Genomic DNA, 15435 nt, shown 5'->3' with positions numbered 1-15435 from the left:
CTGTTTAAATCATTTTTAAACAAATTGTGTTTGTTTTTTACACAGTTCTGTGTAGTTTTTACCTGTTGACACAGAAGTGGAGTAGAAAACACAGCTTGGATGCAACCACATGCAATACAGTCAGTGTAGCAGGTAAAGAAAACGCTCCACGTGGAGCGTCCGGGTGGCCTGGCGGTCTGTTCCGTCTCCTACCAATAGGGGGGTCGCCGTTTCGAATCCCCGTGTTACCTCCGGCTTGGTCAGGCGTCTCTACAAACACAATTGGCCGTGTCTGCGGGTGGGAAGCCGGATGTGGGTATGTGTCCTGGTCGCCGCACTAGCGCCTCCTCGGGTCGGTCGGGGCGCCTGTTCAGGGGGGAGGGGGAACTGGGGGGGAACAGCGTGATCCTTCCACGCGCTACGTCCCCCTGGTGAAACTCCTCACTGTCAGGGGAAAAGAAGCGGCTGGTGACTCCACATGTATGGGAGGAGGCATGTGGTAGTCTGCAGCCCTCCCGGAATCAGCAGAGGGGTGGAGCGGAGACCGGGACGGCTCGGAAGAGTGGGGTAACTGGCCAAGTACAATTGGGGAGAAAATGGGAGATAAATAACATATATATATATATATATATATATATATATGTAACCGGTTATTTTCTTGCCCGGTGCGGGATTCGACACGGGGTGTACTGCACCACAAGGCGACATCACTAACCTCTCGGCTAAAGGGTCAGACCTGTTAGCTAGGGGCTAACGGGTCTGATTAGTAGTTTTATATATATATATATATATATATATATATATATATATAATGTCTGCATGTAAATCTTCAGGATGGTAGTCTTTTGACGCGGGGGAGTAAATGCAAATGATGATAAGCTAGCTCACTGTTGTTTTCTCTCACTCCTCAGACTGGAGGCACAGAGGAGGTGTTCAAGGAGCAAAAGCGACAACAGGAACTGGAAAATAACTATAAATTCGTCTGGGGACAGTCGCAGGAGGAGTCCCAGTCCTCCAGCGCCTCTGACTCGGATGACGTGGACATCTGAGCACTTAACGTCCATCACTCCTTGCGACAGTGAACCACCAGACTCCTATGGAGACTTGCCTGCCGGGGAGCAGCCTCCTGCCGCTCCCCGGCCCGTCAACACCACCCGCTTCCACATTCACAAGATGTGTCCTGTCCTCGGTAGGCCTACGTTGTATGTTGCCAGATGAACCCCCCATGCTTCAGTCAGAGAAGTTCAGTTGAGTAAAGTCGCGCCCCCCCCCCTCCATAATGGGAGCCAAGGTTTGTGTAGCAAGACAGCCGCTTGGTGTACAATACGTGTGTGCATAATGTACCTGTTCAGAAGTCCTTTAGTAAGTGTGACAGAATCTGCACGAGCCAGGGATTTGCGAGCAGCACGCTGTGTATTTAGTCACATGACCCGCGTTCGTCCTTTCTGGCGCCGTTCCCGGAAGTGGCTCACCTCCGTACCCGTCGCCCAACACGTGGAAAGGGCTCCGTGGCTTAACAGCTGTGTGAGTGTTTGCACAAGGTGTTGTGTTTGCTGCCCCCCCCCCGTCCGGGACGCGTAGCGGAGGTCGGGAGAAACGGGGCGAGCTGCCGAAAGGAGGGTTTCACACTTCAGCTTTCTCGTTTTGTCGCGTTGCGTTTGGCGATGAAGATAATCGGTGAACACAAGTGTAGACCGTAGTCATTTTACACCTGATACTAAAGCACTTTAAAGTTTTGGGAAGACGTCTTTTTAAACATTCTTCTTTTAGAATATTACACCATTTGGGTTTAATGCCATGTGCCCTGAAACGGGGGGGGGGGTGACTTCTGAGCAGTACTGTTCCGCATCCGACGAGTCGGCTGCTTCCGCCATGCTGGAGTCACGTGGGTGCACGAGACGCAGCGAACGCCCGTCAATCAACCGGTCTGCCGAACGGTGAATCCGCAACGATTTTGTTTTTCCTCCCCAGGGATTCTTCGGAGGCGTACTGCAGGGGCTGAATTTGTATAATTTGTGAATAATCACTAGTTCTTTAGATAACGACGTGTAAATACCCGCTTGACTATGTTCCCGAGTTGATATGTTGTACATTAACGGAAATCCAGGAGGCTTGATTTTAAATGAGCTGTTACGTCACGATCTCATGCAGAACAGTAGGGCCCAGCTATTGTTCGAACCTGCCAGCCCCTCCAGCTTAGACTAATGAACGCAATAATAATTACGATAATGAAGATATTCAGAGAGCTTGAGAATCGGAGGGCGTGACACCTGACTTGCCCTTCGCACTGTATGTTAAACGGGATCTCCTCAACCCTCACTGCTCCTGGCTGCCACTGAGTTTAAGAATGCACCCGTTTTCTTCAGAACCCCCCCCCCCCCTTCTGCTAAACCTTTGGAGTGGCCGAGACAAACACTAACGGGCTTCCCTCCGCGTTCACGTCCCGTTGCAAGTTTGTCCTCTGCAGAGTTGTGATGGACGTCGGCTGTCTGAATAGGCGACCTTTGGCCAACTGTGACACGTCCACGTCAAAAACAGACACGTGAGCGTTGTTGTCATGTTTATACAGCGTGCTTCACTGGAGCTACATCCTCTGGACAAGAACACCGGCCTCATATCGAGTCATATTGAACTGCCTTGTAAATATTGGTCTTTGTATGCTTACTCCTTGTGAATTAGAAATGAAGAAAAAAATGCCACAGCATTTGTCTGAATAATTTATTTTTCCCCAATCCCTTGTCGATGCAATTACGTCTGACGACGCGGTGTTCTCAAGAGCGGAAGTAGCGGCGAACGAGCAGAGCTTTTATTTTGGAAAGCGCGATGCGGAAGTCGCCGTCGCTCGGCTGGCTCGCGGGCCGGAACCCGGCTGTGAAATACTCGACGGGCTTCCGGGGAAGACGACTCGGGCGGTTCAGCCGTGCGACGAACTTCCAGTTATCCCTGTGTTTTAACTCCCAGCCCCCCCCCCACGCCCGCCCGCCCGCCCGCCGAGTCTCGGGCGTGTCACTAGCCGGAAGGCGCGTCTCCGGGGCGGCGGCTCGCCGACCTTAACGCCATTACGTTCCGGCTCGTTGCCAAGTAACCGCCAACTTGAGAGAGGCGGATCGCCGAGTGGAGGAGCCGTGAAGTGAAGCCGCGGAGGTCGCGCCGACAGGGCCGTTAGCCGCGTTTTCCTCCCCGCCGTGCTTCTCGCGACGCGCTGGGACCGACCCGGTCGGGTTTACAGGGCGGTCTCGTCGCGATAGAGGGGGGTCTCGTCGCGATAAGTGGGGGGTGTTGAGCGAGAGCGACTCGTCGTTGCTGAGAGTTGGGCTGACGTCTCAGCGTCGTCGAGGCGGACTCCGCTTCAACCTGTCCTCCGCCGAGGGTTTGCCCTGACGATGGAGTAGCAGGTGGATGACATGTGTCCGGGAGGAAGCCCCGTCCAGTCTGGTAGGTAAGCCACCCACCGCCGGTCGTGATGGGAGGAAGGAGCGGGTCCTGCTTGTCGCTTTTGCCGTAACGGTCTAGCGGGCACTCGGGCTGGAGGCTTCATCTAGTTAGGCATCGATACGGATGCTGGACGATTACGCTGGCCAGCGCTTCCTTTCTGTTTCAGGCTTACTGGGAAGTTGCCAGATATGAACACCGTCGTATTTGATGAATAGGATGTTTTTATAGTCGAGAAGATGACGTCAGCGTAATGTGCATAACAGCGTGCTGAGCAATGGGGTCGTAACACTTCTGAGGTATTGCAGTTAGTGCTCGACACGGGCTTCACCATTTCTCTAGCAAATCAGCTTATCAGCGCTGTCGAGTCGATTGCTTCGCCTGCTGTGGGAAGTACGGCCCACGTTGGCACCGGTACCTTAAAGGTATCGGTACTTGATACCCACCCCTAACCAGACGGTGGCTCTGGCCTTTGTAATACAACTGTCCTGACTCCTTTCGTCCTTCCTCAGCACTCGCTGAGTTAAGGATCTGAAAGTGGGCACATCTGGCCAGCATGAAGGCCCTGGGATCCAGGTTTTCCTTCTTTGCCGGGTTCCTGGTGGGAATCTGCACTCTCTACGTGTTCCTGCGGGAGGCCTGGTTCGAGAGGAATTTCTTGTCGCGCCAAACGAGTGGCCCGGACAAACCCGTTGACGTACTGGGTGAATTGGAACATGACAGGAAGATCTGGAAGAAGGAGAGGTCTGTGCTGTTCAACCTGCATCACCCTCACCACAAAGGTACACGCAGCCGAGTCAGTTTTATTTGTATAGCCCAGAATCACAAATTACACATTTGCCTCAAGGGGGCTTTACAGCAACACAACGTCCTGTCCTTAACCCCTCGTGGCAGTAATACATGACAGTAATAAGTTCATTCGCATGCTTCCTTACACTTCTCCACATCTTTGTGTGTGTAAGTAGTGGCATACTCCCAGCCTCGGTTTTTTTTTCTTTGACATTTTTTTAAGCAAACAGCCCTGTAGCATTTCTTCACCACACCCATTTGCACCAGCCATTTCAAGAACACATCCTCTTGGCTCCTATACGTAAAAGATAAACGTGCATTTCTTTAGGCAAATAGTGAACAATATTTGCAAATTATTTTTGTGGCAAGTGTATATATTTTGTCTTGGAATTTTCCCTTTGCGCGATATGATTTGCAGACTCAAGTTTGACAGCAGTCTGTTGTAGTTGAGACGTAGATCGGATGCATATCCGATAGGTGGCCATGCTACTTGAGTCTGTACGGTTAAAGTCAAACAAAAAGGACATTTTGTCTTTCACTGATCTGTCACTCATCACTTCAGCAAAACTATTGTGCAATGGGATTATGGGAAATGGCTGGAACAAACCACTCTCCTATGCAGAGTTCTGGGTCACATCAACTGAAAGACCAAGTGACTGGTTGATGTAACCCAAGTACTGACCTCCGCGTCCAAACTCTTTAAAAGAAAAAAAATATCTTCAACATACAGTATAAAAACTATGTGTGACACATTAAGATGTTTAATGAGTCTATTACCAAAAAAGTAAACGCTTGTCTTTTTTGTAGAAGACATTATTTCCGTGCTGCGTCTCACTTTTACGTGTTGAGTTTTCAGGGATAAGCCCTGAAAACATGGCAGCCCTCGCAGCACAGACTCCTATCAAGTTGATAAAACTTAACATTTATTTGAATTTTTGTTAAGCGTGAATTTCGAAAAACAGGACTAGAAAGTGGAAGCAGCACTCAGTCGAAGATTATTTAAGTGATTTGTTAGGGCCAAAAATAATCCATGAACTAATTGAGAATGTTGATTGATAGCTGTGTTAGCTTACTGTGAGGGGCAGAAAAGAGAAAGCCACTTTATTTGGTCATTGTACAGGTTACAATGAAATGTGTTCTCTGCATGTAACCCATCCTATTGTATAGGAGCAGTGGGCAGCCGCAGCGCCCGGGGACCAACTCCAGTTCTTCCAGTTGCCTTGGTCAGGGGCACAGGCATAGGGGTATTAACCCTAACATGCATGTCTTTTTGATGGTGAGAGGAAACCCATGCAGACATGGGGAGAACACGCAAACTCCACACAGAAATGACCTGGGACGGCCTGGGGTTCGAACGCAGGACCTTCTTGCTGTGGGGCAACAGTGCTAACCACTGGGCCGCCATGCCGCTGCAAAAATGCAGAGATGCTGCAAATTAGCTTGGCTGTCAGGAAATTAATATTGGAAACAGAAACGGCAATTTAACAAAATGAAAAGAGTGCCAAATGTCCAATTTGGTCTGGGAACGCCTTGGGATCCCCCAGGAGGAGCTGGAGGGTGTTGCTGGGAGGAGGGACGTCTGGAGTGCCCTACTTAGCTTGCTGCCTCCGCGACGCGACCCCCGGAGAAGCGGCTGATGATGAGATGAGATGAAAAGAATGCGCAACAGGCAGCAAAAAGGCAGAAAATAAGCCAAAGAGTGTAAATGTAATGAAATGGCTCTTCGAATTTCTAAGTTTTATTTCAGGGTAATATCATAAAAGAACAAACTATGTCCTTTTCGAACTTGTCGTCCCCTTGCTTGTTTTTTCAAATCGGTGTTTTCAGTTTTTTCAGAGATACTGCATATATGCATATATACTGCAAATCAAACGAATTGGATGAGTGAATCATTGTTCAACTATTTTTTTCCCCCAACTTTTGGAAAAAAATGAGACATACTTTATATGTTTTGAGACGTTTATTGATAAGTTAATTGTTAAGTTTATTGATATCCGGCAGCACGGTGTCCCAGTGGTTAACGCTGTCGCCTCACAGCAAGAAGGTCCTGGGTTCGAACCCTGGGGTTGTCCAACTTTGGGGGTCATCCCAGGTTGTCCTCTGTGTGGAGTTTGCATGTTCTCCCCATGTCTGCGGTAGGTTTTCTCCGGGTGCTCCGGTTTCCCCCATCATCAGAAAGCATGCATGTTAGGGTTAATACTCCTGTCTGTACCCCTGACCGAGGCAGAGCAAGACGAGGAGTTTGTCCCCGGGCGCTGCACGGCGGCTGCCCACTGCTCCTAGCTACACAGCTAGGATGGGTTAAATGCAGAGCATAATTTCCCCATGGGGATTAATGAAGTATCTCAAATCAAAAATATGATTCCCGTCTGGAACTGGATACGAGTTCCTCTACTTTGCTTCTGCTTTGAAAAATAGCGCTGCTGGAATGGCAGGATCATGTGATGCCTCTCACTTCCTGTTCAGGCAGAAGTGTTTGACTAACGTAACGTCCAACCCTCTGTGTAGGAGAATGGTAACACACATGACATACTAGTGAAGGTGAGGTCATGGCATATTTTGGTTGGGGGGTGAAGGACACCAATGGATGTCAGTGGAAAGACAGCAAAGTCACTGATTTTAGATCTATTTTGGAAGATTCCTATGTTCATTCTAAACTTGAGGGCACACAACACAGTTGACCGGCATTTGAGAACATTGCTAGTGAAAATGCAGAGTATAGCCACAAAATTACAGTTGTCGTTCATTTATTTGCACATGCGAGTTTTTCCCGGGAGGACGTCTCTTCACACTTATCATATTGTCACGGAAAAATTAATGTGACCAATGAAACGAGCAAAATCAGATCTGAGCAAAACAATGGGGATTGCGCTTCAGGCCTGCAGTCTGAACATAGCTGTGGTTACGGTAATAGCTGTTTTAAGTTGTCAATTTGGCCAATTTATTGGAATAAAAATCTGACATAAAATTTGCCTCTGAAATACATTTGAAATAAAAGAATATACAAAACATATCAAGCCTTTTTGAGAGTGAGGCAATAACGTACAATAGTTCTTTTTCTGTCATGCAGACAGCTGCTGCTCAAGCGTGCATTGTGTATGCACAAGATAATGAGGTACAGGTTTAGAGTAATGCTACCAAGATGTTGAGCCTGGATTTATGTCAGTGCCAAAGTGTGACGTCTTGGTATTGGGTCCAAATAAAGCACAAGTCATCAAAATTTAGACTAAAGTTTGACTAGATGCTTAATCAGGCAGTCTTACATTAAAAATATTTAAGCCTTATTGTACCTACTGTTAAATATAAGACTTATGTGGAGAGAGTGATATACAGTGTTGCAATGAAATGTGTGACACTAATTTAATCATTCTTTTTTACCAGGTGAGGACAGTCGTATGGCAGATGAGCTATACAAAAAAGTCCGTATTCTTTGCTGGGTGATGACAGGTCCCAACAACCTGGAGAAGAAGGCAAAGCATGTGAAGGCCACCTGGAGCCGACACTGCAATATTGTAGTGTTCATGAGCTCTGTGGATGACCCTGACTTCCCCACTGTAGGCTTGGGCACAAAGGAGGGCCGCGATCAGCTCTACTGGAAGACTATCCGGGCCTACCACTATGCTTATGAGCATCACGGTCACGAGGCCGACTGGTTCCTCAAGGCAGACGACGACACCTATGTCATCGTGGACAATTTGCGCTGGGTTCTGGCCAACCGCACACCAGATGAGCCCATCTACTTTGGGCGAAGATTCAAGCCCTATGCCAAGCAGGGCTACATGAGTGGCGGCGCAGGCTATGTGCTGAGTAAAGAGGCTCTGCGGAGATTTGTGGAAGGCTTCAAAAACAAGGTGTGCACTCACACCACCTCGGTAGAGGACTTGGCGATGGGGCAGTGCATGGAGAAAGTCGGGGTGAAGGCTGGAGACTCTAGAGACACTGCACATAGGGAGACCTTTCACCCCTTTGTTCCTGAGCAGCACCTCACAACCAAGTTCCCCAAGAGCTTCTGGTACTGGAGCTATTGCTACTACCCAATTTCAGAGGCAAGTTCATTAAGACTGGTTGAATTTCTGTGTATGCTAGAGGGAATGACCATCTTAGTGTTGTACCGTTATGAAACAACATTGTTTTTACTAGCATTACATGTCAGATTTGCATTAAAGCAGGAAAAGAAAAGGTAAAATGCTTGTTCATCATTTTAACTGCATTGATAGATATTTTTCTTCAGTGAAAAACAAGATTGTAAAATGGTTCTCGATAGTCTCAATTTAAAAAAAAAAGTCAGATTGGTAGTGATGGTTTTATAAAAGGAACTGTCGTAAACACTTTATTGAACGTGACCATCAACAGACAGTGAGAACTGAAACAAAAGAACAAACCCGCGTCAGTCGTGCACTAAAATATCCCCATAAGCTAACGCCAGCGAGCTAACATGCTAACGCCAGTTAGCTAACATGCTAATGCTACCGCCATTGTGCCAACACTAACCAAAATAGACTTTAGCGTTCTATAAAACAAATGTTGTTAAATCACAAAAATGGCACGGGCACACAAAAGCCTAACTTATTGTAATGACTAACCTATGTGGTGGCATGGTGCGGTCGCCTCACAGCAAGAAGGTCCTGGGTTCGAGCCCCGGGGTAGTCCAACCCTGGGGGTCATCCCGAGTTGTCCTCTGTGTGGAGTTTACATGTTCTCCCTGTGTCTGCGTGGGTTTCCTCCGGGGGCTCCGGTTTCCTCCCACAGTCCAAAGACATGTAGGTCAGGTGACTCGGCTCTACTAAATTGTCCCTAGGTGTTATTGTTGGTGTGTGTGGGCCCTGTGATGGCCTGGCGGCCTGTCCAGGGTGTCTCCCTGCCTGCCGCCCAATGACTGCTGGGATAGGCTCCAGCATCCCCGCAACCCTGAGAGCAGGATAAGCGGTTCGGATAATGGATGGATGGATGGAATGGAACGGGTTTTACAAAAGGTGTGGTGTCACACTTTAAAACATGACGATAGGCCGGTCAATCTGATGACTGTTGAATAACAACTCGCAGTATTTTTCTTGTTTTAGACCTTAACATGCTGGTGGATGTGTCTGACCTTTTCTCATCAAGACGTTATCTTTTGATGTTACCGGAACATGGCGTGAAAAGAAAATACTGGCGTGTTGTCAATATTGTTTGTCTTCACTATCCCCAGGGCCCAAATTGCTGCTCGGACCTGTCCGTGTCTTTCCACTATGTGGATGCTACACTCATGTATGTACTGGAGTACTACACCTACCACCTGCGTGCCTTTGGCTACAGGCACCGATATCAGCCCCCCTCTCCCAAGAACTATGAGATCCTGGACTCGGTAGATTCCCAGGATGCATCGGAGGCAGACGCCAAAGAGGGCGGAATCAAAGAAATGGCTTCTGAAGGGAAGGGGGGTGGAGAGGGGGAACATCTGCCCAAATTAGACAAGGGACAGGAGGTTAATCTTCCTCCTTTTGCTGAGAAAGGCCCTCCTGCTGTGCCACCAGAGAAGAGGCGGTAGTGCCGTGTGCGTCTGGTTGTACAGGTTGATGTGTGGTTGTACTCAAGATGGACGACAGCTTAGGAGGACAAGGATGTTTGTTAGGACAGATCATCTCAGCAAACAGTCAGTGCAGTGTTAAAGTCCACCTATGTTGAAGGATTACAGTTGTTTTGATATGTAACTGCAAGTCTGGCCTTGCGGATGAATTGGTTTTTCACTTTTAGTCTTGTTTTTTAGTTGTTGTTGTTTTTTTTTTTTTAAAACTTTAACTCCAGGAACTCTCTATGTTCAGAGTTAATAGCATTCGGTAAGCAGTGTTCATTTGAGTAGTATCTGAAGCACCGTTTTAATTTCAGTCCATTTACCAGTTCTTCGGCATTCTGGTTTACCATGCAGGTAATGGGTACACTGGTGTGAATTAGGTTCATCTGTTGGCTATTCCTGAATAGCGGGTCTTGGAAAATTCCACGAGCACTTGATGAACTACGCCCTGCTACTGGGAGACCTTTGACAGAACAAGTCTGACTTCATCGCTGAATACTTTCACACGTTCCATGAACTCTCCTAGGACTACTGTTGAAAAGCTTGTTTTACAGTGGAGAATACTTCTATTTCTGGAGACTGCAGGCTTAGCGGTTCTTTTTTTCTTACCCTATTAGCCTATGACTCTACATCAGCTGCTGATTGTGGGTCAGCTGTTACTGGCCCTGTTCCTCTCCTTCGTCCTAATGTTCGTTTGCTTGTGCCTTGCAGATTGAGATTGTTTTAACCATCAGCTGCACACGTGAAATTGCACTGTGACATTCGTACAATGAAGCCAATGCTTTGAGATGGAGAGGAGCATTTTGCATCCTGATGAGGTAGGGAGGACGCCCTTTGGGCAAGCCACCAGACAACATTTTATCGATTGCCTTTTTGAGTGAGCGACGGGTTTTTATTTCTTCCATTTTAGTACGTATGTTTGTAATTTCTTTGACAAAATTTATTTTGAATTTGGGTGGTCGGCGGGTTCCTTTTCAGTTATTATCCTTTGTGAAATACACGGAACACTTCCTTTACTGCTTTGTAGATAAACAGATACTTTTTACTTGTTTTATGAATTTATTCTGCTGGAGGTCATTACCAGTTACAGGACAACTGAAAATGGCGAATTGCATGAGGTAAGATTTGCTAATGTCACCTTTTTCTCCCCCTCAAAAATCAGTCATTGCATTACATTATATTTCTTGTGGGGTGGGGGGAGTCATCTTAAGACTAATGGTTTTTTGGTTGTTTTTTTTTAATTTATTACCACTGAAATATGTTTCTTCCCTCAGCCTTACTTAGAATTATGCGACGTAATCGGTCCTCACTGCGATGCCTTTAGGGTTCCCACATTAGGGTTACTACGTGCACTCTGGCTGTACGTGAGCACGGAGCATGTGGGATCTCATTTTGTGTGAAACAGAAAGACCTGTCGATACCATATCATCGTGTCTTAAATAATGACTCCTTTCGAAATCATAAACATTTATTTCAGAGTTAATTTATTTGGACCACTTACACCGTGGTATGAGACTGGCCTGACTCGTTGGTGTGGGCGGTGCAGGTTGTGATGGATCAGTGGTTCTTTGGCTCATATAGATTCCTGTCAGTAACCATTCCGGGGCTCTTATGGAAGTATACTGGAACAGAAATACCCAGTCATTGACAATCTATTTGATTCTGCATCCTAATCTTGTTTAAAGGGAACATTGTGAAGTACTGTATTTATGTTTTGGATTTATTTATGTTGGTAATGACTCAACTTGTGTCGACACAATAAATGTGCTTAATAGCTTTGAGCGAGTGTGAATACACTATGATCAGAGTGTAGTGTCGTTTTAATGATTGATACTTTAATTGATATGAATAAATTCGTATTTTATGATAAATCTGTTTCCTTTGAGTCTGTCATGAATTCATATTGAAATACTGAATTATAACTCATCCGCGCTTCAAATTGACTAAAAACACAATTACCGATATGGACCTGGACACACGTGTTGTAGACCTGTTGAACGAGATTACTGAGGGTCTATCAAAGCTGACGAGCTGATGGCAGTACAGTTTTGCAGCTGAGAAGAGGCTGATGGAAGAGCTGCAAGAGCCCCGCAATGTACTGAATCCTGAGTACAGAGGTGGAACACCATGAACCCTGGCTGAGGTCGAAAGACCGACCTTTCAGCAAAAGATCAGCAACCTGGCCTCACTCGACCCTGTCTTTAAGGGTAGACTTGAAGTTCTGGAAGCTTCTAGAAGGGGTGTCAAACTCCAGGCCTCGAGGGCTGCAGTGTCTGCAGGTATTTGTTGCAACCGTGCAATACACCACCTGATTTCCCTAATTAGCTCGCCTCCTGGATCAAGGAGGGAAAGGAATTAGTTTAATCAGGTGGTGTGGTGCGGTGCATGGTTGCAACAAATACCTGCAGACACTGCAGCCCTCGAGGCCTGGAGTTTGACACCCCTGTTCTAGAATGTTACTATGTCAGGGCTCTCAAGTCTCACGCATTGGGCGTGAGACACACGCATTTCAACTCGTTCGCACGCTCACACGCCACACCTTGTATTTCTCACGCAGAGAACCAGGTTAACGCCCACCAAGTTGCGCCGCTATTTTTTATAACAGTGGAACAGGTAGGAATCAAGTGGATTCCCCATAGCGTTGGGAAGGGCCTGCCACGCACCAGCCAATCAAATTAAAGAATATAGCTGCCGAACAGCCAATCAAATAATAGCATTGCTGTGTCCGGGTAAGATTTAGGTAGTCCCGCTACAACAACTTGACAGAAGAGGACAGCTATCTACTAACTTGGTCACAAATCCGAAGTAGGATGACAACGACGTGGGAGAAGACCATATCCTATGTGTACAGTAAGTTATCTCATCATTTGAGATAACTTGTCTCTTCGTACTCTCTATGAATATTGTGTCCAGGCAGTTGGTTTAACCGGAGTGTGTGAACTAGCCTAGCTAGCTTAGGGTGACCAAGCGGCCTCTTTCCCCGGACGTGTCCTGGGGGGGGGGGCGGGTTATAAATTCATGAAAATGTCCGGTTTTCTGTGGTAGGTTTGCGTGTTGCTGAACTGTTATATATTATATTTTTACCCATCTCAAGCAAGCCAGCTGCTTTATCAGCGATGTTAATGGCAAGACACTGCTACGTGTTGCCTAGCAACAGGTGCAGAGGAGTCTGTGAGGTGGAGAATCTGCAGCAGTCAGTATTTAAAGTTTAAACATTTCAAACGTCACAGAATGTAAAACGATTTCCCCTGAAACTAAACTAAGATATTGATATTATATTAATTTCTGGCGTTAGGTGATGTTAGCTAATTTGCGATTGTTGCTCAGACATGTGGATAATTAAACAACTTTAATGTTGGTGAAAATTCCTCTCAAAAGCAAATGAAGACATCTGGTCCTTTTTAAAGAAGAACCAAAGTGTCAGTAACTGTTTACACACGATCAACTGAGAATGTTCTGCAATTAATCCAAATATGAATCTTTGAAATTAGTGTGAGAATTATTTAGTATTTAATGCCAACCCTTCCTTTTCCATTAGTGGCTCAGGAGCAGAGTTATTATAGTATATGTGACATTAATGTGCTGCTACTTGTATTGTAGTGAGACATGAGTATTATTTATAAGCTAAACTAGTCACAACTGATTTGTTTGACTATCAGGCATCATTTTATTCTGAAAATCCTGTCAGCAGCAGCCTGAGCAGCACAGAGACACACAGACAGGCGAGCTGCAGCCGCTCAGGTGAGCTCTAACGTCATAGTGAGAGATCTGAGATCTTAGTTCAGGAGTTGAATGAAAGAAAAATAATACAAAGTTTTTGAGATGGTGTGAGCATCACTGTGGCTCTGTGTCATGAAATACACAAACTGAAAGCCAGAATCTCAGGTGAGGTTAGGAAAGCTCACAGCAGCCGTTCCAGAGCAGCAGATCACCTACAGGTTTCTATACATTTATGTCATTATAACGTTTGTGTTCATAACGAACATGTATACGGGCTTACTGCGCATATTCAGTGACGTTATCCTGTTCTCGTTCAGGTCACCAGTTCTACCTGCACTAAAAAATGATGAATATTTTTATTTGTATGAATTTACGTGTCATTTATCAGATCAGACCCCCGTCCCCACCCCAACCAAACCCCCACCACCGCCGCCGCCAAAATCTCACTCTGAACTCAGTTCAAAACTTGAGAGCCCTGCTACTATGTCCACTTCAAAAGGTCCAGACTTTTCTCCCACCTAGTCTCTCACCGAATCCCAAGACGTTTACCGTAAACCAACACACACTGATCAGCACTTAAGGTTTGACTCTCATCATCCACTGGAGCAGAAACTAGGAGCCATCAGGACGCTGCACCACCGAGCTGACAACGTCCCCACCGACACAGCGGCCGGGGAAGAGGAGAGATCCCACATTAAACAGGCCCTGGTTAAGTGTGGTCATCCTAACTGGGCGTTTGTCAAAGCCAGGAAGACAACCAAACAGTGCACCAACTGATCGAAGACAGGGGAAGGACTGCAGCTGTCTTAAGTGTAAACCAGTGGTGATTCTGTATGTGGTGGGAGAGCTGGAACAGTTGAGACGGGTATTTTCCAAACACCGCATCTCAGTTGCTTTCAAACCCCAAAGCACACTGGGCCAGAAGTTGGTCCACCCCAAGGATCGGGTCCCCCGGCACAAACAGAGCAATATAGTGTAGCTGTTAAGTGCCAAGAGGGTTGCCGTGACTTGTACATCGGGGAAACCAAACAGACGCTGGCCAAGAGGAGGACACAACACAGGAGAGCTAACATCTCAGACCAGGACTCCACAGTCTACACCATCTACACAGTTTGCACCACCTACACAGTCTACACCACCTACACAGTCTACACCATCTACACAGTCTGCACCACCTACACAGTCTACACCATCTACACAGTCTGCGCCACCTACGCAGTCTACACCATCTACACAGTCTGCACCACCTACACAGTCTACACCATCTACACAGTCTGCGCCACGTACGCAGTCTACACCATCTACACAGTCTGCGCCACCTACACAGTCTACACCACCTACACAGTCTACACCATCTACAGGCCAGTGGCCACTCTTTCAGGGATGAGGATGTGCACCTCCTTGATAGGGAGGAACGCTGGTTCGAACGGGGAGTCAAAGAGGCCATATATGTGAAGAGGGAACGACCATTCCTGAACCGGTGGAGGGGGGGGGGGGCTAAGAGCACATCTGTCACCATTTTACAATGCTGTGATTGCAACTATTCGCCAACCCTCTGTGAATAGTACACATGACCGTAGTAACTCTAGTTAATGGTCACGATAATTTGCATATGAAACCGATGGTTGTTTTGGGTCGTTATGCCACTGTATTGTTTAATAAGGGTGGGGGTACCTGCAGTCACTGTATTGTTTATAAGGGTGGGGACACCTGCAGTCACTGTATTGTTTATAAGGGTGGAGACACCTGCAGTCACTGTATTGTTTATAAGGGTGGGACACCCGCAGTCACTGTATTGTTTATAAGGGTGGGGTACCTGCAGTCACTGTATTGTCTATAAGAGTGGGGGTACCTGCAGTCACTGTATTGTTTATATGGGTGGGGGTACCTGCAGTCACTGTATTGTTTATAAGGGTGGGGACACCTGCAGTCACTGTATTGTTTATAAGGGTGGAGACACCTGC

At 46.8% G+C, this 15435-nt stretch overlaps 2 protein-coding genes across 4 annotated transcripts in view; both read left to right on the top strand.

Annotated features, from left to right (window-relative positions):
* os9 (OS9 endoplasmic reticulum lectin) overlaps positions 1 to 2678 on the top strand; it is a 28894-nt gene extending 26216 nt beyond the window's left edge. The window contains exon 16 of one of the 2 annotated variants that reach the window (XR_008809808.1): positions 891 to 1000. Coding sequence is in view for 1 of the 2 variants with exons in the window: in XM_056273841.1 (XP_056129816.1) it covers positions 891 to 1028 (138 nt within the window). In the remaining variant the exon portion in view is untranslated. Of the gene's footprint in view, positions 1 to 890 lie in introns of both variants that reach the window. The other variant, XM_056273841.1, reaches the window with a different exon arrangement.
* Positions 2679 to 2919: 241 nt separating this feature from the next.
* c1galt1lb (core 1 synthase, glycoprotein-N-acetylgalactosamine 3-beta-galactosyltransferase 1, like b) lies at positions 2920 to 11610 on the top strand. Of its 2 annotated transcripts, none has more exons than XM_056273648.1 (3): positions 2920 to 3414; positions 7582 to 8246; positions 9389 to 11610. In XM_056273648.1, the coding sequence occupies exons 1-3, from the start codon at positions 3384 to 3386 to the stop codon at positions 9725 to 9727; spliced, it is 1035 nt and encodes a 344-aa protein (XP_056129623.1). In that variant the 5' UTR covers positions 2920 to 3383; the 3' UTR covers positions 9728 to 11610. The 2 variants fall into 2 exon arrangements, with proteins under 2 accessions (XP_056129623.1, XP_056129621.1); XM_056273646.1 differs by having other exon boundaries at positions 2920 to 4193.
* The last annotated feature ends 3825 nt before the right edge of the window (positions 11611 to 15435 follow it).

Source organism: Lampris incognitus, chromosome 2 (assembly GCF_029633865.1).
Source record: "Lampris incognitus isolate fLamInc1 chromosome 2, fLamInc1.hap2, whole genome shotgun sequence".
Taxonomy (NCBI): domain Eukaryota; kingdom Metazoa; phylum Chordata; class Actinopteri; order Lampriformes; family Lampridae; genus Lampris; species Lampris incognitus.
The sequence above is the reverse complement of the archived record's forward strand: the minus strand, read 5'-3'. Positions and strand labels throughout refer to the sequence as shown.